Below are 27790 nucleotides of genomic sequence, written 5' to 3' on the forward strand. Positions count from 1 at the left end.
AGGAGTAACCAAATGTTGAGTGCCTATAGGACAGACGGAATTTTATTTAATTGTGGTAAAATATAAATTGATATAGCATGAAATTTGCCCTTTTAACCATTACTAAGTATATAATTCAGTGACATTAAGTATATTCCAAATGTTTTGTGATCATCACCACTATTTATTTACAAAACTTTTAAGTCATCCTAATCAGAAATGTTATACCCATTAAGCACTAACACCCTTCTCCCCCTCCTCCCCAGCCCCTGCTAACTTCTGATCTACTTTCTCTGTGAATTTGTTTTTTCTGCATATTTCTTACAAGTGGAATCATACAACATTTGTCCTTTTTGTATCTTATTTGTGCCTTATTTTACTTAGTTGTAGCATGTATAAGGACTTCATTCTTTTCATGGCGGAGGGGGGCTGTTTTTATCTGAACAAAGGTGGATCCCTTTTTTTGCCTTCTCTCCTGCAGGGAAGACACATTTCTTAGACCACAGAAGGTCTTAGTATATGTTGTCACATTAAAGATGCTAGCCTGAGTATATGTAACTAGTTGTTTTAGATACCATGTTTTCTTGGCATCTTACCAGAGTACTTGAGGAAGTAGGACGTACAGATAACATTCCATTGTCAGCTTCCCATATCAAAATGTATGAGCATCTGGTGGGCTGAACCACAAATAATGGGTGGAGGCTTAGGTACCACAGAGTAGGACTTGACATGCACATCAGGTGTTACTGATTGATATTTTAGGAGACATTACTGGTTTATGGTCGTAGCACAGTCTCCCTGCTATCTCTTCCTCCCTGCCTTCCTTTCAGTTTTCTGTATTCCAAGCTTAAACCTACAAGGAAAAATGTTTTGTGGTGACCCTGCAAAATTAAGCTTTACTTGTAATTTTTTACCAGGTTCTTCGCTAGAGGCTGTAACCACCTGTGAACTCTGTAAAGAGAAGTTGCAGCTTAACCTGGAGGATTTTGATATTCATGAACTACATAGAGCTCATGCAAATGAACAAGTTAGTATATTTTGCCTAATTTACCTTGGTAAGTGTCTATTCTGTGCTTAAAGGACAACTCTTGAAGAAAAGATTAAATCATGGTCAGAAAACCTGCATTAAAATAATAATAACAATTTTCTTTTACTGCATTAGGTATGATTTTATAATTTTTCTTTACTTTCCTGTAACTTTTTGAAAGTGAAAGGCAAAAAAGCAAGTCACAGGTTTAAAATTAAGGTAAAATTTATTATATGGTTGCTAAATAAAAGTGAAAATAAAGGCTTACTAAGTGGTCCCCAAATAGGCATGCTAAGAGCTGTCTTAGTTGTGAATACCTCTTAGTCCTAGAACATTTTTGAAACAGCAAGCCCTGGATCTTCATCCTCTTTCTTCCTTCCTTCCTCCCTCCTTCCCTCCCTTCCTTTTTTTTTATGTTAGGAATAGCTTTTTATGTGCCTATCTGCCCCCATGTTCTTCTACTATCCTGGTTCGCTCCACTCTCCTCATTCCTACCTCCAACTTTATGTTGAACAACTTATGAAATCTTTTATTCCAAGTTCACATTGTTTATAAACCTCTTTCTTTTAGTATTTGTGTCATTATAGTCTATTCATATAATGAATAATCTGATCTTATTAAATTTTTTTTCAAATATTCTCATTTCTCAGATTTTGGGGTATTATTGATAACTGTTTTCCTCCTAATAATGATTTGGTCACTAATTTTTGTTTCTTGAAGCTTTAAATTTAAAAAAATTTTTGAGATGCTTAGATAGGTAGAATGAAGAGTTCAATATTTTCCCCCTTTTCTTCCTCCTAAAGGAAAATTCTGGGGAAAAAAGATGTTAAAGGAGATTACAAGGATGACTCAAGAGCCGTACTCTCCAAGTGTGCTTAGCATAATTGTTATAAAAAGTGATATGATGGTGGGAGAATGCATGAATGCTTGAAAAACACTTTAAGGAGTAGTGGACACCCCCCTTTTTTTGATAGAGGTAAAGTTCACATAAACATAAAAATTTTAAAGTGAACAATTTGGTATATTTGCGATGTTGTGCAACCACCACCGCCATCTACTTCCAAGACACTTTCATCTCTCCTAAAGAAAATCCTGTACCCGTTAACCAGTTGCTCCCTGTCCCCTGCTTCCTTCGGCAACCTCCAACTGCCTTCTGTCTCTCTGGATTTATCCATTATGGATATTTCATATAAATGGAATCAAGCAACATGATCTTTTATGGATACCCTTTACTTTTAAAATGTGGGAATAATGAATACCCTTTGAAAATCTGATTAAAATCACACTCCTAACAAAATATACAAAGACACAATATTTGTATATGATTTAAGGGATTCCCAGATCCTTTGAAGCTGATTACTTAGATCCAGGTTAAGAATCACTGATTTAATTAATGAACCATTAAGGCAATTGATGTAGCATAGATGCTATTCATACTAATTATTACTTTATTCTTTAATGAGCCACTTGTCCAAAGAGAATAGTGTTTTCAGCAAGGAGTTGTCTTCAATCCCTAAGGAGTCTTTCTAGATAGCTGAGCATTGGTATTTTAAAGAACGGGGGAAAGAGTATGTAAAAATAGAATGATGGAAAGAAAAAATTATTTTTTTCATCTTCTCAAAATGAGAGTAGGTTTCAAAGGATGGTTTTCTTCTGCCATTCTTCCTTCTCTAGGTGCTCCATCATGTCTCTTAAAGGTGGTTCTTTGGCATTTCGATTCAACCAGGAATGTTTTCGTGGTTCTCCAAGGATTTAATGACCCACAATCTTAAATAATTTAAGTGTGAGGAAATATTAGGTGGAGTCATTGTAAAAGCAATGACAGTCTTGATTAAGCTTCCTGGCTTTAACTTCTTTGTTCTGTGTGAATCTTGGATTCTGGGGGCCCAAGAACTACTCTTCATTTGAAATGATTAGTTTAATGCAGTTTATTTCCTCATTGTCCAGTAACTTCAATTTTTTCAAGGTGATAAGCATTAAAATTTTTTTAAAAATTTTGAGGACATAAATTTATTTCCTTTTAAGTTAAAAATAAGAAAAGTAAGTGAAAATTCAAAGAAAGTTTTAATAAGTCCATTTCAGATTTCTTGAATGCTCTGTGGAATCTGATAACCAGTTACTTGCTGAAGTTGTTACTAAGAACATATAGTTCTTAACTTCAGATGAGTTAATTGCCAAAAATGGTACAACTTACAGGTAGTTCACTGTATAAAAATTACAGGACAGATTAGGTTTTTAATAACACGATATTCATGACTTGTATTCTTAGCTTCAGAACAATAAGTTTGAACCAAAGGACAGTTTTTACCCACTATAAATTTCTATGTGAATGATACGAAGAACAGTTACTCTATTACCTTTATTAGTTCATTTTTATATTTGCTGTTGCCTTAAAATTAATTATATTATGTAATAGACACCTGACCCATTTGACTAGGTTTTAATTGTATAATTTATTGATTTAGCTATAGATGAAATGATAATTTTAAGTAAACATTTGTAGCCATTTGTATTAATAAAATCTGTTAGGCACATTATAACTTGATAGAACCAGAGCATTCATTCTACCATCAAATGAGTTAGAAGTCCCACTTTTATATAAATTACATAAAAGAAGACTGTATGAAAATAAAGAGAATATTCACACACCTATTTGTACACCTTACAGCATTAGTAAAATTATGAAATTATGGAGCGTGACTTTTTATTTCTTGGTTTAATGGATGATGCTGTATCTCTTACTGGATATGAATACATTTCCTCTAGTTTCTCAGTATACTTTGGATGTCAATCTCTTGTCTATTAACTTTTCATTCTCCATATTCTTTTTCTCGTTTGCTTCCCTTTTGAAGGCTGAGTATGAGTTTATCAGCTCTGGTCTCTACCTAGTTGTGTTACTGCACTTGTGCGAACAAAGCTTTTCTGATATGATGGGAAATACGAATGAACCAAGCACACGTGTCCGAGTAAGTAACCTTGGAGCAGGGGAAAAGGGAGGCTGTGATGCAACAAGTGTTTGCTTTGGAAAGCAGATTGTTTTATATGTTCACAGTCTATTTCCTTTGGGGAGTTCTTACATTAAAATCTTTCTTAAAATTAAAGGTACTGTAGATTTAATAGAAATTGCTGTCTGCCTTACCTCTTTATCAAGCAGCCTTATTTTCTCATAAAGCTGTTTTAGAAAAAGAAGTAATTTTCTAGCTCTTGAAGGTGATTGGAATATATTTCAGTGAAAAACGGGGACAGAATTGGAAGTACTAAGGAAAATGTCTTTTTAATTAAAAAACAAAAACAAGACTCAGTATTTTAACTTAGAAACCTGAAATTGAACTCCAAAAACTGAAAGAGTATGGGAAATTAACTTCAATTTATTTGTTACTATCTTGTAAAAGATTACCAGTGTAGTAGTTTTTAAGCCTCCATATTTCAAACTACTTAAGATCTGGACTATTTGGTATTTAGTCTATACCCTATTACCTTAATTTAACACTTAAGCTAGCTGTTTGTTAGGTATTTTTAATTAAATGGGACTGTTATGGAAATTTATACTGCCTTGCCCATTTTATGTAGCGGGGACTAGAGTCTATATCTCAGTACAGTAGCATTCTGAACACCTAATATCTTGAAATGTGTTCATAAACATATCCTTCAAACTATTTTTTATATAGATATTCTCTTGGTGATGAAAATTTAGTAGAGTTTATGGTGAGGTATAATGTTTCCATTATATTTTGAAAATTATCAAATAGCCAATTCAGTGTATATGGGTAGAACATTTTTCTGTAATCATGTAAACACTATTCCTGTGAGCCAGTTGACAGATTTATTATCATTCAGAGAAAAGAGAACGAACTATCAAGAGCTTTCAGAATTTGAGCAAAGAGCTCTTGATTTCTAAACAGGCAATTTATCTATTCAGAGTGAACGAACCATATGAAGTATATAATAATATGTGTTGAATTCATGCCTTTGTAAAAGGTATACACAAGTTAATATTAAAGTGGAAGTCACTTTTATGATTTTTTTAAAAGTACGGAGTCAAATGTAATACTTCTAGGCAGGAAAATACTGATTTATTATTTTAATTGACCACTAAAGTTCACTTGGGTCCAAAATGCAGAGGTTTAATTTTTTTTCTCCATAGTTTTTGGAAGTATTATATCAATGCAAGAAGACAGCGGTATTCATAGAATATTATATCTGCTCCCAATTTCTACATGATTAATATATGATTTTTACATAGGTAATAATGATTATATAAGACATTTAAAAAATCATATCCTTAAGCTTGTAAGTTTTGATGTGGGGGGAGAAAGACCCCCTATTTAGAGGCTTAAAATTATGTTTGACTTTTAAGTAGAAATGAATCTCTTATACTGATTCTCTCTTTAGATCCATTTGCTACATTTAAACTACTGTATTTCTTTCTGCATTGTTTCTAGTTTATTAACCTTGCAAGAACTCTTCAGGCACATATGGAAGATCTCGAAAGTAGGTGGAATTTCCCCTCCCCAGACTTGTTGAATTTACTTTTGCAAATTAAACCCACAGAGCAAAACCTAAGTATATATATACTCTTTCTACCAAATTAGAGCTTCATTTATAGGCTTAATAATACCAGAATAATTGATTTGGGAAAGATGGGTTGGGCAACTGACACTAGTTTTTTAAGAGCCTATTTTTAAAAAATTAAATTAATTTTAATGTATGGAAGGGTGTTATTATAACCATCGGTATTTTATTTAAAATAAAAAAATATATTTAATCACCTTAATTTTAACACTTTTAATGTTAACACTTTTTTAAAAGAAGACGTTTAACTACTAATCAAAACACACTTCTTTAGATTTTTTGTGTGTGAAATTTTACTTGTTCTTTAGCTTTGTTAGATCATAAAAGGTGTTCCCTGGGTTTATATATAGTTCTAGGAATATAATGGTGAAAGAGTCCTAATTCTGAGTCCCTAACAGAAGCCATAGTTTTTTGTTTTTTTTTTGCTCCTTGTTCAGGTCCTCATGGACCTTTAATAGGCAGCCAGCTCCGCCAGCAGCTCCAATCTCTTAAGATCACGTTCCAGCTTTAGGACTTCTGCCTGGGCTCCTATGTGAAGGCACTTAATGCCCAAATCTTTACAGGCATCTGCACAGCTTACCCTCTTCTCAAAGTCCTACAACCTCCAGGGTGCTTCATACCAGGTGGGCACAGATATTGGTGGCTCTGGAACAGTTCCTGGGAATCCAAGATTACCCTATTGTGCTTTTTCACCCAAAGCAACTGGCATCCCATGATCAGATTCCAGTACACTCTTTGAAGTGTTTTTATATATATATTCTCCAATTGATTATCTTCTATACTCATCTTCAAAATACTTGGACTGTTAACCTGTAGTGTGCATAATATTTTTACCTCTAGAGAAAGCTTAGCATCCTTTGAAGTAAGGTTTTTTTTGTTTGTTTGTTTTTTTGGGTTTTTTTTAAGTTTTAAAAGGATTAGAGGTACAACTAGGTAATGCATTTTCACAATTTTAGTTAGTATGTGTGGAAATGGTATATAAAGGAATCAAATGGTATAATAAAGTGGGACTTCATTAGTGTAAATCTTTTTTTCCTTCATTCCTTCTTAGTTCAGATCCATCATGTTAGCTAGTACAAAGATTAGTTCTGTCTTTTGTAAATTATAATTGATACTTTGTCAAACGTGATGAGAGTAATTTGTTGCAGTGTACATTTTCCCCAGATTGCTTGTTTTTTTTAACTAACATTCTCATTTAGAATTTAGTTTTCTAAACATATAGGAGGGTCTACTCCCAACCTGTGAATGAGAGGGAAAAGGTGAAGTTGAAATATATACCCAGACTCAACTGAGAGTGAAAGATGTGGGTGCTACAAGTTAACTTCTAAGTACTAGAGTATTAATACATTCTGAAAATTGGTGCTGACTGAATTTTGTTCTGTAGAGTTTTAATCCAATAGAAACCATGAGAAATTCTCTGAAAAGCTATTTTATTTTTTAGTTTAACATTTCTCCATGATATTGCATAAAAGTTAAGCATAGGATTTACTCTTCATGAGCTAAGTATATGCTTGATATTTATTTAAAGTGGATTTTAAATTTCTGCAAGGTAAATATATGGAGATTGAAGTTTCATCTATACGTGTTGCATAATTTTTTCTTGTTGATTCCATTTGCTGGTTGCCCTTAAATTGTCCAGTATTAAATACAAGAAGAGTGTACATTTATTTAACCTTTCTGTCCTTGATAATAGGGGAAATGCTGGTAGGATGTTTAGTGAACTTCCGTTTTCCTTCACATGCAGACAGTTACATAGTCTTGTACTTACTGTGTCCTTCTTAAAGACGTTCGTGGAAGTTTTATATTAAACTCTTGAGCCACTAATGACTTCAAAATAAATTGAGGTCGGACATGTTGCAAGAGTGATAAATTTCTGACGTGGAGGCATAGGAATAATCTCAACAAAAGGTTTTTACTAAATTCAATTATATTAACTTAGGCTGTGTCTATATAAAGCTTTTTTGACTGACTAGAGCTTTTTCTTGGCATTGTATAGACATAGCTCTGATGTAAATTTCAAGAACACCCATAAACCTGTTATTCTATGTACATTTTTTTTCATTCTCGTGGGATACATCAAACATGCAGCGGTAATAAGCCAGATTCTACTCAGGTGTGTGAGAGCACTTGCCTTAAGTTTACTCTTTCTTTCTCTAGTGTATTTCTCATTAGCTACTATGAACACAAATTGATCCCAGAAACTTTTTAGATGTTCTTGAATCACATTTTTAAACATTTTCATTTTAATAAAAACTAACAGAAGAAAAAGTGTGGGGGTGGGAGCGTTGTAGACGGGCCTCACCCACAGTCAGACCGCCCTAACCCTGGCATATACTACATTGGGGTTTTTATCGTACAAGTCATTGCTGTTCTGGCTTCATACTTACACTTCCATTCTCATCCCCCTTAAAATCATTCTTGATCATCCTGTTTTCTTTCAACAGCTTCAGAGGATGATTCTGAAGAAGATGGAGACCATAACAGAACATTTGATATTGCCTAACTTCATATGAGACAAATGGATGATCTGTGAACAGTGTTTATTAAAACTGGCAATTAAGTATGAATTAATTTTCTGGGGAAATACCTATTGAATACATTTACTGTCTATATATATATAGAATGAAAAAATATATATATATACACACACACATATTATGCATGTATATATATGTTCATTCTCAAGTGTTGCTGAATTAAAATTCTGCTGGGCCTTTTAACATGGCCAGTGAATCTGATGTTTATAAACTGGTAATTAAAAGTATTTTTCTTTTAGATGAGTGGGGAAAGTGTTACCCTTGTTTTAAATATCTAAGCAATGCTGACAGCCCTTTTTTGTGTTGTGATTACTGTAGTTATATTTATGAAAAAAGGTTGGTGTTTTAGTCTCGTTAGTGAAAAAAGTGGGACAAAGTATGCTTTTAGAATAAATTGCCAAATGGCACCTAATTATTTTTCTTTTTAAAATGCCTTAAGTTGCGGTCTCATTTTCATAATCATTTGCTTCCAGTGTTTTAAAAAAAAAAAAAAATGGGGAGAAAGTTAAGAGCATTCATTATATTAGGTTTCCAAATTTAATTTGAATTCTAAATTCACTTAGCAATGGTCTAATTTTTAAAATATATAAAGTGTACAAATGGATGAATTTTTGTATTGATGTGCAAAATGCAGATTATATTTGATAGGCCATAGTATGTAGATATTCCTTTTAGGAATATTACAGCTGTAAATTATATCAGAATTGCCAGTCAGATGCTATTTGGTTAAAAATATTATTGCAGTCTCAAGTTAAATATTTTTAAATCCCACATTAATTTAAAACACTGGTTTTCAATGTGTTTTTTAGTGTTGTCACTTCTTTATAGATAAATATGATATAAATAACCTGTTTGGATCCTGGTCGTTTTTAACTGTTCCTTGGTAACTCTAAGCATTTATTTGATGACTTAATATTTTTCACTACCTTTAGAGAAGAGATGAACATTAACTGTTCACCATACTGTGGTCCTGAGTTGTGTATATGTCCATAACACTGTATATTTTCTCTGTCAACACCCTTAGGATACACTTAAAAACGCCTTCAGGCGGGTTTCAGGTTAAATAAAGTCTTTTGTCCAGCTACTTTTTCAGAACCCAAATAGAAACCATGTAATTTCTCACATGTGAATCAACAGTTTGCCCACATTCAGTCAGATTGTTGGTCTTAATGTAAAACTTCGGCTTGAAATAAAGTGCATACTGATTGATTTACTTTATAGTTTGAAATGTTTCCTTTTAAACTGGTGCTCAAAGAAGCCTTCAAACCTTATAGCCAAGAATCTTATTTTAAATCCCATTTTATATGAAATATAATTGTTTGTTTCTAAAATATTTGTTCAGCTTCTGCCTGTCAACTTCTGCCTGTTATCTTTGTGTTGCCTTCCTTAAAGCAGATATGCAAAATTTAAGGATGTCAGTATCAGTATCTATTCTACAGGTCTTTAGGGATGCTTTGAATTTGAAACATTTATGCTTTTAATAGAACTCAGCATGAAAATGTAGTGTCTTAACCCACAGAATTTTTTATTTAAAAATTTTAAGTAAATGGTAGAAAACATTCCATTGGTGTGCATACAGTTTATTTATGGTTTTGCTATATTAACTGCTAAATGACAGATACAGACAGTGGCTTGGGCTTTATAGTATTCTTGTAGTTCCTTTGTACCATTCAGTATTTCGATATTGTATTAGCTTCATATGTCCTATAAATGTGAATTAGAGGGAATAAGAAAAATCTTTCATTGGTATCACCTTTAAATTCTGAACAAAATAGAGACCATATACTACTCAAGTTCCTAAGAATTTAAGATTGCAAATTCCTAAGAAAATGTAGTTAAAAGTAAATGGCAGCTAAAAGTAATGATAGTAATAGTTGCCAAGCATAAGAATTAACATTGTCATTATTGGGTAGAACCAAGATGTTTGAAGAAAGCAGTTTATACATTCTGAATATAAACAGGCATGCTAATGTTACTGTTAATATTAAAAATAAACACAGACTTGAATGATTCGGTTATCTGTCGACCACCAAATAGACACAAGGGCCTACTGCAGATGTTCAGATATATAAAGAGAGTTAAGATTTAGCACTGCATTACCGGGGTCTTTAAGGACTTGTTTGAAAATAAAATCAAACATGGAAAATTAAATCAGTTAAAACAGCCATTTTGGTAGAGCTGTCATTATTTAGGTAGAAGTTATTGAAATGAACTGAAGAAAATTAGTTATGTAGAAGTGGAAGGGGAGACTCTAGAGCAGCATTGTCCACTGAAACTTTCTATGATAATGGAAATGTTCTACAATTTGCATTGCCCATCGTGGTAGCTCCTAACTGCATGTGATCTGAGCATTTGAAATATGGCTAGTGCTAGTGAGGAAATGAACTTTATAAATAGCCACGTGTGGCTAGTGGCTACTGTGTTAGATACTGTAAAGATCTGTGATTGATAGTTACAAAGCTTTAAGGAACAGATGGCTGGCCTCAGTTCTTAAAGGAGTGGTAGAATTTGAGTAGCAAAAGCAGTAAGGAATTCCAGTCTAATGTTCACGATTAGCAGCGCTATTAATACTCTATCAGTAATAAAATAGACATCTCAATCAATACACAAAATCTCAAAGCTTTTACAGAGCATAATTGTTTTGTAATAACACCTAGTATAAAATTGTTTTGTAATAACACCTAGTATAAAATTGTTTTGTAATAACACCTAGTATAAAATTTTTTAGTACTACACAGTCACATTATTCACTTTGCAGTTATTCATGTCTCATTAAGAAAACTGCCATTAATTGTGACGAGGGATGTTTCTGATTCAATGGTGGCCAGTGGAAACAGATGGCGCAAGCTAGGACTTCGTTGCCACTGGTCAACCTTGAGAGATAGTGTCTCTATCCATATGAAAAGTATTCCCATAAGATGATAGATGGGATATGCATTAGGGAGAGAGATTACTTTCCTCGCACTTCCAAGTTTCTACGTAAAGTAAATACAATTTTATGTGAAGTACATACATTATCTTTTCTAATACTGTGTTTTTAAGTTGCTAAAGAAATCATAGTTTCAGCTTTCTTCCATTTTCATTTTTTACCCCCCAAATGATTATTTCACCATTGTCTTAAAATGTACAATACACATACTGAAAACTTTGAACATGATCACTACAGTAGTATTTAGTTTTTCTCTGCAGTTATTGCTTACACAGGTTTCATGTCATTGAATGATAAACTTCATCAAGGCTTGGGGAACATGAGATATATAGGAACAGATATGGCGGTAGGAGAAAAATCCTTGAAGGACACTATGACCCGAGAGTTACCCGCAATGCCAGCCTCCTCTACACCTTCCTGGTATGGCTGTAATTTGTTTTCGTTTCACAAAATTTATTAAATCTTACTGAAATTCTGACCATTTATGATCAGTGCTAAATACTGTTTGTTTGCGGTCCAAAACAGTGTTCTAAAAGTACTGAAACTGTACAATTACATGGCATATGGGGTGTTAAAAATCTGTAAAATTTTCTACATGTAAATCATGAAGATGGAAATAGAGGAATTATCAGAGTAACCAGCATAAGTGATATCTAAATATAGAGAATCTATTTTAAGGTCAGGTTTATTCTCCATATCTTATTGATAAAGGAGCAAGACCATAGAAATTACTAAAGGCCTAGCGATTGCTAAAATTATAGTGATAAGTAGAAGTTTTCTTTTTTTTTTTTAATTCAACTATAAACCAAGGTGGTTCAACTCACTCTGGGAGGCAAGATGGAGGAGGTAAAACAAGTAGACTGGGTTTTTGTTTTTTTTTTTAACCTGATTTACTATTAATACTTGGGCTTTAAGCCTTCCTTCATTCAAGTGAAAGGTGCATTTGGGGAGGTGGTTAAAACCATTAAATTATATCTAAGATTATTCCTTTTTAAAAAACTTTGTTCTTATAATCCTAAAGATTAATTTTTGTCACAGTCAGTGATTACATGAGAATAGTGAACGTTACTGGAATTAGGTAATACATCATAAAAACCATGATTTTCATTGTTAGGTTTTATATTAAAGTCTTGCATAGGAATCATTGTCAAGGTATTTGATGTCTTAATCTGAGATTTCCAGACCCTTAGTCGAATTGAACATCATACTCGTTTTCCTCTGCAACTACTAAAACACAGTCGTCATTATAAGGTGATTGGGGAGCAGCTGAAAAAACTGTGGTGAAACCAGAATCCAAACTTCTTTTGAACAGGAACCAAACGACTGCTCCCAAAACTGTCAAAATTACTGTGCTAGCAATCACCAAAGCTGATATTAAAATGTGGTTATCTGAAAAGGAAAAGACAAAAGAAAATATGGGAAATCAGGATACACAAGTTGACAGCATTGCTTTTTGGGGAGCACAAATATAGTTTCATCACATAAATATTTCACTATTTTGAGAATTTCTCACATTGGTTAGAAAAACAGTTACATACATTTATTCCTATCAAGATTTATATTTCTTAGCTTGAATAATTGCCATACTTCAAAATTTGAAATAAACTTTGCAGGTCTCCAGTCTACTTTAAGATCCTAAAATGGAAATCATCCACACTGAAGGTTTCACCATATATTTCTGTTTGCATATATCATTTTATGTTATCCAGAGTATACATGTGCATAGCTTAAGATTCATAGTTTTACAGGGTATGTAATGATAATACTGTGTTCTTCCTGCCCTACTACTACTCACCCTTAATTACCATTCCTCAAAGCAGCCACTCTTGTTACTTCTGTTATTTGCCTCCATGCATGCTTATACTGTTCTCTGATTTAAAAAAATTTTTTAATTGTAAAATATGCATAACAAAGTTTACCATCGTAACCATTTTAGAGTGTGCAGTTCGTAGCATTAAGCACATTTACATTGTTGTGCCGTCACAGCCATTCAACTATAGAACTTTCATCTTGCAAAACTGTTATTAAATAAGTCCCCATTGCCCCCTCTCCCCAGCCCCTGGCAACCACCATTCTACCTTCTGTCTCCGAGGCTGACTACTCCAGGTACCTCAAATAATTAGAGCCATACAGTATTTGTCCTTTTGTGACTGACTTACTTCACTCAGCCTAGTGCCCTCCAGGTTCACGCACGTTGTAGCATGTGTCAGAATTGCCTTTTTAAGGCTGAATAATATTCACACTATGTATATGCCATGTTTTACTTACCCATTCATCTGTAGATGGACACTTGATTTGGTTCCACCTTTCTGGCTACTGAGAATAATACTGCTATAAACATGGTTGTTTAAATTCTGTTCAAGTCCCTGTTTTCACATCTTTTGGGTATATACTGGATCATATGGTAATTCTATGCTAAATTTTTGGGGAAGCTCCTGTACTGTTTCCACAGTGGATGCACCATTTTACATTCCCATCAGTAGTGCACAGAGGTTCCACGGTCTCCACATTCTTGTCAACACTCGTTATTTTCTGTTTTTTCTTTTTTGGTTTGGTTTTGGCTGCACCGTGCTGCATGTGGGATCTTAGTTCCCCAACCAGGGATCAAACCCGTGCCCCCTGCAGTGGAAGCACAGAGTTTTAACCACTGGACCACCAGGAAGTCCCTCTGTTTTCTTTCTTTTCTTTCCTTCCTCCCTCCCTCCCTCCCTTTCTCTCTTTTTTTCTCTTTCTCTCTCTCCCTTTCTTTCTCCCGTTCTTCCCTTTCTCTTTTCTTTTTGATAGCCAGCTTAATGAGTGTGAGGTGGTGCTTTGTTTGATTTTTTTTTAGATGTTATATTCATCTTATAGAAGAGTTGAGGATTTAACTCTCCTATATACACATGAACCCAGTGAACCCATAAACACTCCTTTCCTCCTCTTCTGTCATAGCAAGCTCCAAACTGAGTAATCATGATATTAAGGAAAAAATAAGGGCAAAAGAATAGGCATTTTTTAAAAGAAGATATCCAAATGGCTAATAAATGTGTGAAGGTGCTCAATTTCATTTTTCATCAGGGAAATTAAAATAAGATCACTCGGACTTCCCTGGTGGCACAGCGGTTGAGAGTCCGCCTGCCGATGCACGGGTTCGTGCCCCGGTCCGGGAAGATCCCACACACCGCGGAGCGGCTGGGCCCGTGAGCCATGGCCGCTGAGCCTGCGCATCCGGAGCCTGTGCTCCGCAACGGGAGAGGCCACAACAGTGAGAGGCCCGCGTACCGCAAAAAAATAAAAATAAGATCACCCTACATACCTATCTGAATGGCTAAAATTTGACAAGACCATCATCGGATGGACGTAGAGCAAATGGAACTTGTCAGCAGGAATGTTAACATGGTTCAACCACTTTGAAAAATTGATTATTTCTAATAATGCTAAACATTATTAGCTATCCTACGGCTGTTTCACTCTCAAGGAAAATGAGAACAAAGGTCCAAAAAAAAAAGTATGAGAATGTTCATAGTGCGATCACATTCATGCCAGACTAATAATGATCAAATATCCATAGACAGGAGAATGGACAAATTATGGTGTGTTTATAAAGTAGTATGCAGCAATAGAAAAAGTACAATATATATGTGCAGCACTGATGAATCAAAATATTCTGACTGAAAAAGTTACATTAATGTGAAGTTCAAGAACAAACAACTCTAACCTATGATGATAGAAATCAAAAGTGGTTGCCTGTAGGGTGGATGCTGGTAGGGTGGGCATTTATTGGGAGAGGCATGCGGGAATTTTGTGGTGTGATGGAAATGTTCTATCTCGATTTGAGTGGTGGTTATACAGGTGTATACATAAGCAACCATCAAGGTGTACATTTAAGATGGTGCATTTTATCCTCAATTACACATCAAAAATATGGAGGTTAAAAACTATGCTACACAATTTGCAAAAATTTCATAACTGGCATTCATACATTATTTTTGGGGATGCAAAATGGTACAATTTCTCTGAAACTATCAGTATTGATCAAAGTTATATATTCATGTTCAATACGGCAGTTATATTTCAGGGAATCTAAGATAAACATGTTTTTGTGCAAGGTGATTCATTCCTTGCAGCACTGCAATAGCAAATGTTTGGAAACAACCCAGTAGGGGTCTGGAGTTGGTAAATAATTGAATGTATCTATACAATGGAAGAGTATACAGTTGTAAAAAAGAATGAAGATTTATCTATAGGTAATGATATGGAGAGATATTTAGTGAATAAAAAAGTAAGTCATACCTCTTAATTTGTTTATGTTGGCAAAAGAAACACTAGACATTTAAAGAAGAAACTGAATTAGTGCCCAATAAGGGTTCAGGTAGAATAGGATGGAAGGAGGCACAGTAGGAGGAGACAGTTTTCAGTGTTTGCCTTGTTTTGCTTTTGGAACCATGTAAATATATTACCTGTTCCTTTCCCAAAAAATACATTTAGTAAGCCCTAAGACAGACTCTTCATGAACTGTAATTACAACTATAAGAAAAAAATTTTTTAACAAAAGATGCAGTCATTTTCCACAAAAACAGATAATGGAGCAATGAGGAGATAGAATTTGGTTTTAAAAAAATGTTCATTTCATACATAACTTGCAGATATATTTAAAGTGTCAAGTCTTTCTGTATTCTTATAAAAGTTGTTCTACTTTACACTGTCATATAATTAAAGAGGTCTTCAGTACTACTTTAATATGCTAGAATCTTAATACATTCTTTCTTAATATATTCTTTCTTAATATATTCTTTCTTAATATATTTTCTTGTGGGAAAAATTTAACAAAAGACCATACTTACCTGATAAATATTTCTTTTCATATGGGACTAGAATACAAAAGAAAATCATAATTTAAGTATGCCTTATTCTAAGAATGCTTCTAAACACTTTCAAAGTAGTTTAAAATGAACCCTTTAACAGCTTAGTATTACCCATATTTCTGTTGCTTGGTCATGTGTCTTTATTATCTGTTTTGAACTCAGTTTTTTTAAAAAAGGATGTAGAGAGGTAAAAACTTATTAGCTCAGTTGGTGGAAAAAGAATAAGGGAACTCAAGAAAAAGACAGTGTGATGAAGTGAGGGAAATAAGAGGATTTGGGTTGGAAAGTCTGTAGAAACAGTAAAAGTATACAATTGTGACCTTACCTTGGTAGTACAGACTTGCTCACTATTTCTGATGTTTTGAAGTTATAGTTTAATTAAAAAATTGGCTTATATAATGGTGCCCTGAGGCATAGTATATGAAAAGAACCAACTTTCTAAAAATTCAACAAATATTGGAAGTCAAATGCTACTACCATAAAAGTGTGACTGATCAGTCTGAGATAAGTTAAAAAAAAAAATTGTATGTAGTTCCAGATGTAAAGAAAGGAAATAATCAGAGGCAGATGTATAGTTTTGGTTTGCAGTTGGAGTAGAAGGGGGGAATATTAAGGATGCAATGCGGGAAATGGCTGTTTCTGTCTTGTTTCAAGCAACCCAAAATCGTATTTTGAAATTTAAATGTCTTTAGTGAGAAAATTCTTTCTAAAACATAAAAGAACTGTCTAATGTTTAAGAATAATATGAAAATATTTTGGGACAGGATAATTTTCATTAGAAAGCACTGTGATGTGTGAGAAAAAAACTTATACTTTAATCCAGAGTAAATTATAAACTAGGATGCAATTTTTCTTGGCCTAATCAAAGATGTCCTTGAATCAAATTCTTTGTACGCTAACATTAGAATTCTGGAATCAGCCATGATTATTTTTCACCACTTCCACTGTTTAACCAAATCACAAAGAGGCTATTATAATTCCTTTGAACAACATAAGAAATTTTTGACTTCTTAGAAGCTCTAAGAATAAGCAGATAGAATAAAAGTATGCCTGGTTCACATGATCTGGCCCTACCTCTGAAATGTAATAGGATTACATATTTGACTTCCAAGAGTCTTGGGAGCAAACCAACCCAGTATCTTCTGAAGTCTTACTTCCTCTTTATATTGAGGCACACATCACAAAGAAAATTATTTTAAAACCAGCCCTATTTTCCCCACCTCTCTTAGAATGGAAAAAGGCCTTCAATTATACTTACTAGCTGCTTTACAAAGGGTTCCTTCCACAGAAGAAACTTCACAATTTCCTTTTGTCCAATCACCTGTCTTGGTGTGCAAAAAGGCACAGGTGTCAACTAGATCCTTGCCATCTTCTTGGTCTGACCACTTAACAAATGTCATATTTGACTTGTCAAACCACTTGAAGCTGTCATCTGTCAGTTAAGGAAAATTTTTAACATTATGACAGTATAAAATGTGCTAAAAGAAAGTCAAAGAAAGGGTCTAGCTTTATTTTTTTTAAACTTTTTGGCCACGCCTCATGGCTTGTGGGATCTTAGTTCCCTAACCAGGGATCGAACCCGGGCCCTCAGCAGTGAAAGCATGGAGTCCTAACCACTGGACCACCAGGGATTTCCTGGGTCTAGTTTTAAAGGTGGGAAGTTACTAAGATATGTCTGGTCTAAACTTCTAATTGTAGGATTTAAATTAGAAGGAGGAATATATCCTGTACACAGGCAAAAGATACTGGTTCAAAAAGGTTCTGAAGAAGATCCCATTTGTGATTAAAATATATATATAATTTTCATGAAGAAATAGTCAAGAAAATAGTTAAAATGTTGATGGTAACCTTAGTAATTTCATTTCATTTTGAAAATTATGTACTTTCTATTTTCAACAGTGGCAGTAAATACATTTACATAGTATTACCCTGACAGTTGTCTATCTTTATCCTATTGTTGACACTAGTACCAATTTTTATTACCCTACCATATTACAGAAATACTGAGCCTAGAACCATATTTTAATCCAGATGAAAGAATCAACTTTAACTTTCATATGTGACACACATTGAGCTGCTCAGGGGAAAGCTGTGGTACATGGGTGCATACTGAAAATACAATCCCTGGAAACCACAGGAAATAGCGAACTACAGAATTGAAGAATCTAAAAGAAAGTTATCAGTTTTACTAACATTAAGAAAAAAATGTAAGAATATCACTTACCATCTGTGTCAAAAAACATGCCTAATAGGATATCATCTGGGCCTTTCCATTGCTTTTGCAAAGTATCCAGTATAAAAGCATTTTCTTCTTCGTTATGTATGCTTATCATGTCTGCTCCTGAAATTATTTTAGGGAGAAGAAATCAGCATGTTCCCCAAATCAATGAAAATCACATGAAGTATATACAAATTATACATTATTATAATACATTATATTTTACATCCTTTTAAAAAATTAAGCTGGAAAATGTCATGCACATTTCTGAAGAGACAATATACTCATGAGAAAAGTAAAATGCTAATGTGATAAACTGAACAGAATCATACTTTTTATTTCATTCACTTAGGGTTAGTAATCTCGTAAACAACACGGAAAGAAAACATCATGGGAAGGCTGGAGCAGTAGAATACACTTCCTGCATCTCAACTTTTCACTGCCCCTTCCTCTAGCAATCATGGCCCCTCCTGCCCTCAGTTCACAATTATAGGGAGGAGTAGCTCTGACCACACTGAGGAGAGCTGAAAACTACCAGGGCAACTTGCCAGAACAGTCCCAAGACCTAGTGAAGTTCAAGTAACAAGCAGTGTCTGACCTGCCTCACTTAACTGGCCACCATGTGCCTGCTGCCTGAAGCCTATGCCTTCCCATATTTTCCTCTGTGGTTGCCCTTAGGGAAGTTCTGGTTAGGGAAAGTGATAAAGGAGGTCCTTGGTCCTTGTTCTCATTGGATAGCTGATATTTCCTGCTACTGTCTCACCTGGTTTGAGTAAAGAGCAGCAGCCACATATATTTTATGTCTCACATTTTTTAGCCTTTCAATCTATAAGCTACATAGCAGCCTATAAAATATTAGCAATAACTTCACTTTTCCCAGATATATTTAATCTTGTTTCTTAACCCAACAAAGATTCTCTTGCAAATTAAAAAAATCATTCCACTGTCTTAACTGGATGATACTTAGGAGAAAACGCTAATGGAGTTCGTTTCTCTCATGATATTGCATGTTTTTGCAAGTGAAGAATGAATGATGACATCAGAGCTTAAAAGCAACCAGAAATCTGGTGGGGAAGGTACATCTAACCCCTGGGAAAAATACATCCTTTCAGCTGTACTCAGCTAAGTGAGGAATAAACATCAAAATGTTTCTAAGAAACATGACTTTCCAGTCTCAGTAATTTTAGAAGTTAAAATTTTCATAATTTTCCAAGGAGAAGTTCATTGATCCTAAACATTTTTAAAGTTATCTTGGAAGCTTTGGGTACTACAACTAATCCAGGTACTACATGGAGAGATGAGGAAGTCTTTCCTATTACTAAATCACATTCTTCCAAAATCATCCTGACTTAACAAAAACTTCCGAAAACTTGAGAATACTGCCTTGGATCAGTGGCTCTCCAACTTCAGTGTGCACCAGAATCACATGGAGGGCTTGTTAAAACAGTGTTGGCTCTGATTTAGCTGGAATAACATGAGGCCTGAGAATTTACATTCCTAACCGGTTCCCAGGTGACACTGATGCTGCTGATCCAGGGAACACACGGAGAAATTATAGGAAACTTAAATAATAGGCCATTGTACTTAGGACACCACTCTAAAATCAGTAACCTTTTGGTAATTAACAGATATATGGAGACGAGAAAGAACCATTAGGTCATGACGTGGTAAGAGAAATTTGTATTAGGCAATTACTTTCACATCTTTTAAAAGAGTCTTAAAAAAATTTAACTACAGGGGAAAAGAAAACTACAGGACCTAAAATCTCCCCCCAAACAAACCATACTGTTAAAGAAGAAAAACTGGGCAGACTAAAGCTCTGTTATGAATAAAAAATAACAGGCAAACACCTTAATAGAAGAAAAAAAAATTGGTCTCAGACTGTTAAAAAGGCAGTAGACACGTATAGAAAACAAACTAGTGCTTACCAGTGGGGAGAGGGATGGGGGAAGGGGGCAACATAGGGGTGGGGATTAAGAGGTACTATTATGCATAAAATAAGCTACAAGGATATATTGTACAACACTGGAATATAGCCAATATTTTATAGTAACCAAAGATGGAGTAAAACCTTTAAAAATTGTGAATCACTGTATTGTTCAATTTGTAACTTACTTAGTATTGTACATCGACTATACTTCAATTAAAAAAAAAGAATTCACCCTCACGAAAGGAAATGTAACACAAGAAGTGTGTGAAAAATGCAGTTTCACTGGTAAAAGAATAAAAAGAGTTTCAGACGTGCCAATTAAACAGTGCTGGCTTAGGGTGTAGAAAAATAGGAACTCATAAGTGGTTAGTTGGAGTAAAAATTAGTAAAACCTTTTTGGAGACAATTTGGCAAGATGTATGCAAGGCAATCATTGGCTCTGCTCAAATAGGCACAATCATTGATGATCATCACATTTACAACACTGGAAGACTGGAAGTAATTTAATAACCAATATTAGAGGATTAAATCAATTACGGCATATCTATATAGAGGAATAGTGTACAGTTATTAGGCAATATGCATTCTATATTTACTGCCATGGAAAAATATGTTTAAGGGAAAATGTAGATTATGGAAATATATATGTACATATAGTATATACATGTATACATATATACATGTATATATACATATCAAATTTTTATTAAAATATATCTGCCTGAGGGGTTGGAAGTCTAGAAGGATACTCACCAAAATGTTAATAGTCATTACATTTCCTTAGGATGGTACAATTTAGGGTAATTTTATTTTTAAAATATTTGCATATGTGCTTTTCTATATAGCGACTGTGCACTAATCGTGTAATTAAGAACTTTTAAAAGAAAAGAAAAAATAAGACTGACCTTTAAAATACTTAATACTTTTTTTTTTTTTTTTTTTTGGTGGTACGCGGGCCTCTCACTGCCATGGCCCCTCCCGTTGCGGAGCACAGGCTCCGGACGTGCAGGCCCAGCGGCCATGGCACACGGGCCCAGCTGCTCCGCGGCATGTGGGATCCTCCCGGACCGGGGCACGAACCCGCGTCCCCTGCACCAGCAGGTGGACTCTCAACCACTGAGCCACCAGGGAAGCCTCTAAAATACTTAATACTTTAATCCAAAGTTAGAATTCAGCAAGGTTCTCTCTCTCAGTCATAGCTCCATTTTCAAAAATTCTATTATGGTTTTCTTATCAGTTCTAGCTGCTATCACCTCCTGTTAAATGTCATACAGACTTTTAATCTGTTTTACCCTCGTACTTACTTGTACTTAGTTGTGAAATGTAACCAAAATGCCATTTTAGAAAAATCCTCAAGGGCAATATTTAACTAGGTTAGAGTTTAGGCTTAGGTGTTCAGAGATGAGATTTTCATTCCTTTCTCTGATCTTGTGTCAGCCAATGGAACTTGAATGATTTTTAACATTGCAATTTAAGTAAATACTGTATAAACTTAAATTAATATGTCAGGAAAAAAGACACACTTTAATTTTCTTTAACAAATGATAGCACAAATCCCTGAAGAACACATGTGCTCAAGCGAATTTTTTTTTTACAATGCATTACCAGTGATGCTACCTGTTGAGATGTAATTTGGGTCTTTAATTCTTTTTATGGCTAGTGACATAGCTCATACATAGATCACAAAAAGGAAAAACTGGAAATATTTATTTGTTCTATTATAATGAAAATATCTAAATTAAAGGTAAATGTTGCAAAAGAAAAATTTTAGCCTCTCACAATTATTTTCCTAGATGAACAGTAACAGTACCCAAAATAAGTACAAATAACATCAAGTAAATTACCACAAAGCACTGGGAATATTTCTAAATATAGCTCTCAGCAGTCCAAGTGGTAACAAGTCACCTATTTTCTATACCCCTAATTATAGGTTTAAGATAGGATTTTGTATACCTGTGAAGATTTTATAAATCCAAATGTAAATGTCCTAGTATTCCTTATGCTTTTCCTTCTTCATATATAGCAAACACTGAATTCATGTCCACCTACTGTTCTAAACCAAAACACTACCCTAGCCAAAAAAAGTAATGGTAATATTAACGAATTTTAGCTAATTTTCTGATTCATCAATGAAATGGATATTTCCAGAGTGGAAGCAAATGTAGAGGATGATCAAATAAATGATGAGATTATCAGAAATGTATGAGAAATTAAAAATAAATCAGTAAGACAAACTGAATTTATAAATATTTAACTGGGAAAAAAAGACATTTTTCTTTAGACACAAGATAAACTTTATAAGCAAATTTATATACAACGATTTAAAATTCCTAAGTGGCTACTCCACTTGAACAAGTAGAGTTAATGGACTTCAAATAATCAAACATCAGGCCTCAAAGTTGCTGGGTGTTTTCAATTTCATTTTGCTTCTTTTTCTAAAAAAAAAATTAGCAAATACAATTAACTACAGTTTAGTTGTAGAGGAAGTCAGTCAACAAATATTAACTATGCCTCTGTAGAGTATGCAGTTGCTTAACTGCTGAAGTTAAGTATTAAAGCTGGACGACGAAATCTGACCTTGTGGTTCATACAAGCTAATAGGAGTACAGGAGCATGTCTTTTCTTGGCTCTGAGCCTCCAATGTAATTTGTTTATTGAAATCTGTGTTTATGTCCAAGTATACCTGACATAAATGGTTTTTAAAAAAGAGATAGAAAATAGTTGTTGGGGAAACACCCTTTAAAAAAATCTCGTGGACTTCCCTGGTGGCGCAGTGGTTAAGAATCCACCTGCCAATGCAGGGGACAGGGGTTCAAGCCCTGGCCTGGGAAGATCCCACATGCCGCGGAGCAACTAAGCCCGTGCGCCACAACTACTGAGCCTGTGCTCTAGAGCCCGCGAGCCGCAACTACTGAGCCCGTGCGCCACAACTACTGAAGCCCGCGCGCCTGGAGCCTGTGCTCCACAACAAGAGAAGCCACCGCAATGAAGAGTGGCTCCTGCTTGCTGCAACTAGAGAGAGCCCGTGCACAGCAACAGAGACCCAACACAGCCATACGTACATACGTACATACATATATATAGAAATAAAAATCTTGGAAGACCAGCAAAACTCCTATTACTCCATTTCCTTGGAGTGAAACCATATTAGCATGTCGGAAATGTCTTGTTTTCAAAGAGCCAATGTTCAACACCATTTAGCAAGTAAGGAAAATATGTATTGAGTATTACATGGCACTTCGTAGGATTTAAAACGGCTATGCCTACATTTATTCCTAAGGAAAACAATATGTACTGAGTAGTACGTGGCACTTCTTAGGATTTAAAACTCCTATGCTTACATTTATTTCTTCTATAATAAGTGAATATGATTTTAATTAAAGCAATTTGATATTCTTCCAAAATGTTAATTGGTGGGTTGTCAGAAATTGTGTTTTTTAGATAAAGGGCATTTTTATTTTTATTTTTTATTTATGTATTTTTTGGCCGTGCCCTGTGGCATGCGGGATCTTAGTTCCCCAATCAGGGATGGAACCCATGCCCCTGGCATTGGGAGCGCAGTCTTAACCACTGGACATCCAGGGAAGTCCCAGTAAAGCACATTTTTAAATGCTGGTGTTATGAATATGCTTAAGACAAAATTTAATGAAATAAGAGATTTTTAGATCTCACACAGTAATAAAAAGTACCTTTAAATAATCAAGGACTCTCATCTCACCATCATAGATATCTCAGTGGAAAAACATGCTAACTCACACCATCATTTTAGTCTGAGCTGACAAGTATCACAAGAGGCTTAACAACAAGGATGCACTTTGGGCCAAACAGCCAAATATAAGAAGAGCACCCAAGCACACCTTGTTTAAAATCACATTTTTATTTAGAAGATTTCAAAATGTGAAGTTATATTTCCCAGAGAATACTGAGCATATCATGTAGCAAATACATAGCCTTTTTTTCATTTTTATTTAACGGTATGCTTCTTTACCACCGTCTCACGTCACAGTCCCATGTAATCTAACTTCTGCCCCCACTGCATGCCTGAAACAGTACTTTCAGGGCAGAATAAGAGTGATTAAGAACGCTGGTCCTAAAATCAGACAGTCCCTGGTTTGAATCCTGGCTGTGCCAATGATTTCCTGTGTGACCTCTAACAAATAACTTAACTAGTTTTATTCTCTTGATAAAAGGAGGCTAATAATTTACTACCTGATAGGTTTGCTGTAATAATTAAAGCCAGTTAAAGTATATTATGTGCTTAAGAACAGTGCCTGACACAGTACTTACATTAAATACACCCTGCTCTTGCTAAGGTTCTGTCACTCCGCTTTGGGCAGTGTGGTCCAACAACTGTCTTCCAGCTCAAGGGTACAACCCAATTCCACTGTTTGTGTCTTGTGTATCATAGAATAAAAGCTGTCCATTTATTACAAGGACCAAGGTAAAAGTGAGATACGACAAAACTATTTTTTAAAGAACTTAGTGAACACTCTTTACTGATCAGTGAAAAAACAAAACAGAAAAAGCTCCTTACCATGGTCAGTACACTGATTTCTGACATCCTCTATGCTTTCTACTTTGATGGCTTCTTGAAGAAAAATGTAACAACTGTCTTGGAACTGAACCCAGGTGGATGAAGGGCAGTCTATGTGGAAGAAGAGATACGCTATTAAATAACTTTACTTTTATGAATTCCTAAAGATAAAGATATTAGATACTAAATTTTCACAGAAAAAAAAAGAATGGCAATTTCCCTTGTTAATTTTAGCCATAAGGCTCTTGGTCTTTGTTAAAATAAGAAATTGACTAGCGTGATAGGAATTTCTTTTTCACCATTGTACATGTGGGAAAAGGAAAATGCGCCACTGATTCCCTTCTGATTTGACAGAGCAAAGTTACAAGTCTTTAGGTGTTTAGTAGTTCAGACATGTAAATTATAGCATATTACATATGCTAATAACCAAGGCAATAAACTATCAAGGAAGAAAACCAATCAGAATTACAAGTTTTCTTTCAAGGTTATCTTTGCAGTATATAGTAACAATTCAATTTCAAAAGTCGTAAGAGTCTTACAAGATCTTTTTGTTCAAAATACACTTTCAAGAACAGAGAAGAAAAGAAGTTGCTAGATTATGAATATTCAGACAAGTTTTCCTATTGCACAAGAAAACAAGATTGATGTTTTTATGAATGTTTTAATTTAACACTTCAGCAAAGCAGATTCTTTGAACCTAGTTTTATGAAACAGAACCATACTTCTTCCTCTCTTGCTGTAGAGGGTCATCTCCTTCATCTCTATCTTTTGGTGTTATTCATTATAAAGATGTGTATTTTTCAGCCTTGCCTCTGGAATTTCACTAGTTAGCATCAGAAGCAAAAGTAGGCCTGTTAAGACCTTGATTTCACTGGCCAGAAGGGAGAAAGGATGTGAAGATTTTATTGAATTCCAGTGAATAGAGGAACATTAAGGCATTAACCTTCCATATTCTCTTAGGTCTGTATAGGGAAAATCACTTTTTACCTGGTTTTATTTTTGCGGGATCTCAGTTCCTTGACCAGGGATTGAACCCAGACCACAGCAATGAAATCACCAAATCCTAACCACTAGACCTAGCACCAGGGAACTCCCTGAATTACAATTTTAATATAAACAAGTAGAAGAATGGCTTACTACAAAGATCAGAATTGAGCAATCAGCTCTGCTAGTCTAAATTCAACCACCTCCATTTCACTAAGCTCAGAATATGGCAGAGCCCATTCGTTGTCTCCAGTACTTGACCTCAGCTTCTTACACAGCACAGACTACAGGCCACCAAGCTACACTATCTCCCAGTCTTCTGGTGGCTTCTGGATAATGAAGTGTGAGCAGAAGTGAAATGTGCAAAAATATGCCTTTAAAAGGAAAGAGTGTGCTCCCCAGACCACATTTCCTCTTTCCCTCTGGCTAAAATGTAGCTAGGTATCTTCAATCAATCAATCGTGTAAACAATGGAAACAGCCTAGGAATAACAGCAACAAGATAAAAGGATCCTAAGTGAAGCCAACATATCACACTCAGGTTGTAAAGAGAGAGAAAATAAACTTCGATCTTGTTAAGCCATTGATAATTCAGGCCATTGTTACAGCAGCTGAATCAATAACCTAATTAATACAATGGGCTACTTAAAATTACCTCAATTTGTGAGTCATGAGTTTTTCCCTGGCCTCATACTGCTACATTTAGTGATTAAACCATCCAAGATGTACTAGCCTTAGGGTAGGCATCCCAAGACACAATTTATTTTGTATATAGGTTCTTTTTTTTTTTCCTTCCTGCTGTTTATAAATTCTTGTCTTACACGTGTGACTACCTTGGTTTGAACTCCGGTAGGAATCTAGAACTTTCCCATTATGGTGGCTTAAAGTTGGAAAGGGATGTTTTAACAACAAGCACTTTGCTTTGGGAAAATGCTCACAGTAAACCATTAATTTTTAAAAATCTCACTGTAAAAATATATCTGCAGTATGATTCCAATGTTTAAAAAGCAAGGAAGTCTAAAATATCATGTATCACTTATATGTGGAATCTAAAAAAAGGGTACAAATGAACTTATCTACACAACAAATAGAGTTACAGATATAGAAAATAAACTTACTGTTACCAGGGGGTAATGAGGGGGAGGGATAAACTGGAAGATTGGGATTGACATATATATACACTACTATATATAAAACAGATAACCAATAAGGACCTACTGTATAACACAGAACTCTACTCAATACTCTGTAATGGTCTATATGGGAAAAGAATCAAAAAAGGAGTGGATATATGTATATGTATAACTGATTCTCTTTGCTGTACACCTGAAACTAACATAACTAACAAACTAACAACATTGTAAATCAACTATACTCCAATAAAAATTAAAAAAATAATAAAGTAAAATTAAATTAAATTTTAAAAAAGCAAGGAAGTCTACAAAAGTTCAGGAATTGGAAAGGCATTTTGTAGGAAGGTGGCTCAGGAAGGGCCTGAAAACAAGGTGCTTGGTTGAAAGTCTGTATGTGGAGCAAACCCTTAGATCCTCTTCCTGGGGAGCAGTACTCAGCCATCTCGGTTTCTCCGTACACCTCTGCTGCCTTCTTTTCAGAAGAAAAGACTTTTATTCCTGCATTTCCACTTCCAGACCATCAACATTACCCACTGCTCATCCTTTGAGATTCAGGCCATCTATCTACACCACTTTCTCTAAGACACCACCACTGTAATGTATTTTAACTTCCGCTTGTAATTTAATCACATAGTTCTTTCTCTTTGAACTCACCATCCAATGGCCACGTAAAGTAGCAGAAGGAACACAACTTTGAAGTCAGACAGACCTGTATTTTTATCTTGGTGGTGAGACCTTGGACAACTTATTTCCTGTATTTCCTCAGGCAAAAAGGGATAACAACCTCATTGGATTGTTGTTATGAACATTAAGAAGCAACAAAACTGCATAGCACGGTGCCTAGCACAAGGAAGGTGCCCAATATATTGTAGCTTTTATTACTCTACCATCCTCGGCACCCTTCTCTAGAGACAGTGACCTCTCTGAAAATAGGGGCCGAGCCTTATTTTTGAATCCCCAACACCTCAGATAGCTCCTTGGACTATAATAGGGACCAAAATATTTTGCTAAATGAATGAATGAAACCTATCTCTACAACCTTAAATGGCTTAATTTATCATCCCTTCACCATCCTCAAAACACTCCCTTTGCAGTGTATTCATC

At 34.8% G+C, this 27790-nt stretch overlaps 2 protein-coding genes across 7 annotated transcripts in view; one reads left to right on the forward strand and one right to left on the reverse strand.

The window, feature by feature from the left end:
* MARCHF7 (membrane associated ring-CH-type finger 7) overlaps positions 1-8091 on the forward strand; it is a 33481-nt gene extending 25390 nt beyond the window's left edge. For 2 of the 4 annotated variants that reach the window (XM_065880512.1, XM_065880514.1), the window contains 4 exons: positions 897-1006; positions 3859-3972; positions 5449-5497; positions 8023-8081. In XM_065880512.1, coding sequence (XP_065736584.1) covers positions 897-1006; positions 3859-3972; positions 5449-5497; positions 8023-8081 — 332 coding nt within the window. Of the gene's footprint in view, positions 1-896; positions 1007-3858; positions 3973-5448; positions 5498-8022 lie in introns of all 4 variants that reach the window. The other 2 variants (XM_065880513.1, XM_065880515.1) reach the window with 1 other exon arrangement.
* Positions 8092-12230: 4139 nt separating this feature from the next.
* Positions 12231-27790, reverse strand: part of LOC136125921 (CD302 antigen) — a 123927-nt gene continuing 108367 nt past the window's right edge. For all 3 annotated transcript variants that reach the window (XM_065880916.1, XM_065880915.1, XM_065880919.1), the window contains 5 exons: positions 24571-24681; positions 18113-18229; positions 17147-17320; positions 15868-15894; positions 12231-12433 (listed from right to left, as the gene is read on the reverse strand). In XM_065880916.1, coding sequence (XP_065736988.1) covers positions 12231-12433; positions 15868-15894; positions 17147-17320; positions 18113-18229; positions 24571-24681 — 632 coding nt within the window. The remainder of the gene's footprint in view (positions 12434-15867; positions 15895-17146; positions 17321-18112; positions 18230-24570; positions 24682-27790) is intronic.

Source organism: Phocoena phocoena, chromosome 7 (assembly GCF_963924675.1).
Source record: "Phocoena phocoena chromosome 7, mPhoPho1.1, whole genome shotgun sequence".
Taxonomy (NCBI): Eukaryota; Metazoa; Chordata; class Mammalia; order Artiodactyla; family Phocoenidae; genus Phocoena; species Phocoena phocoena.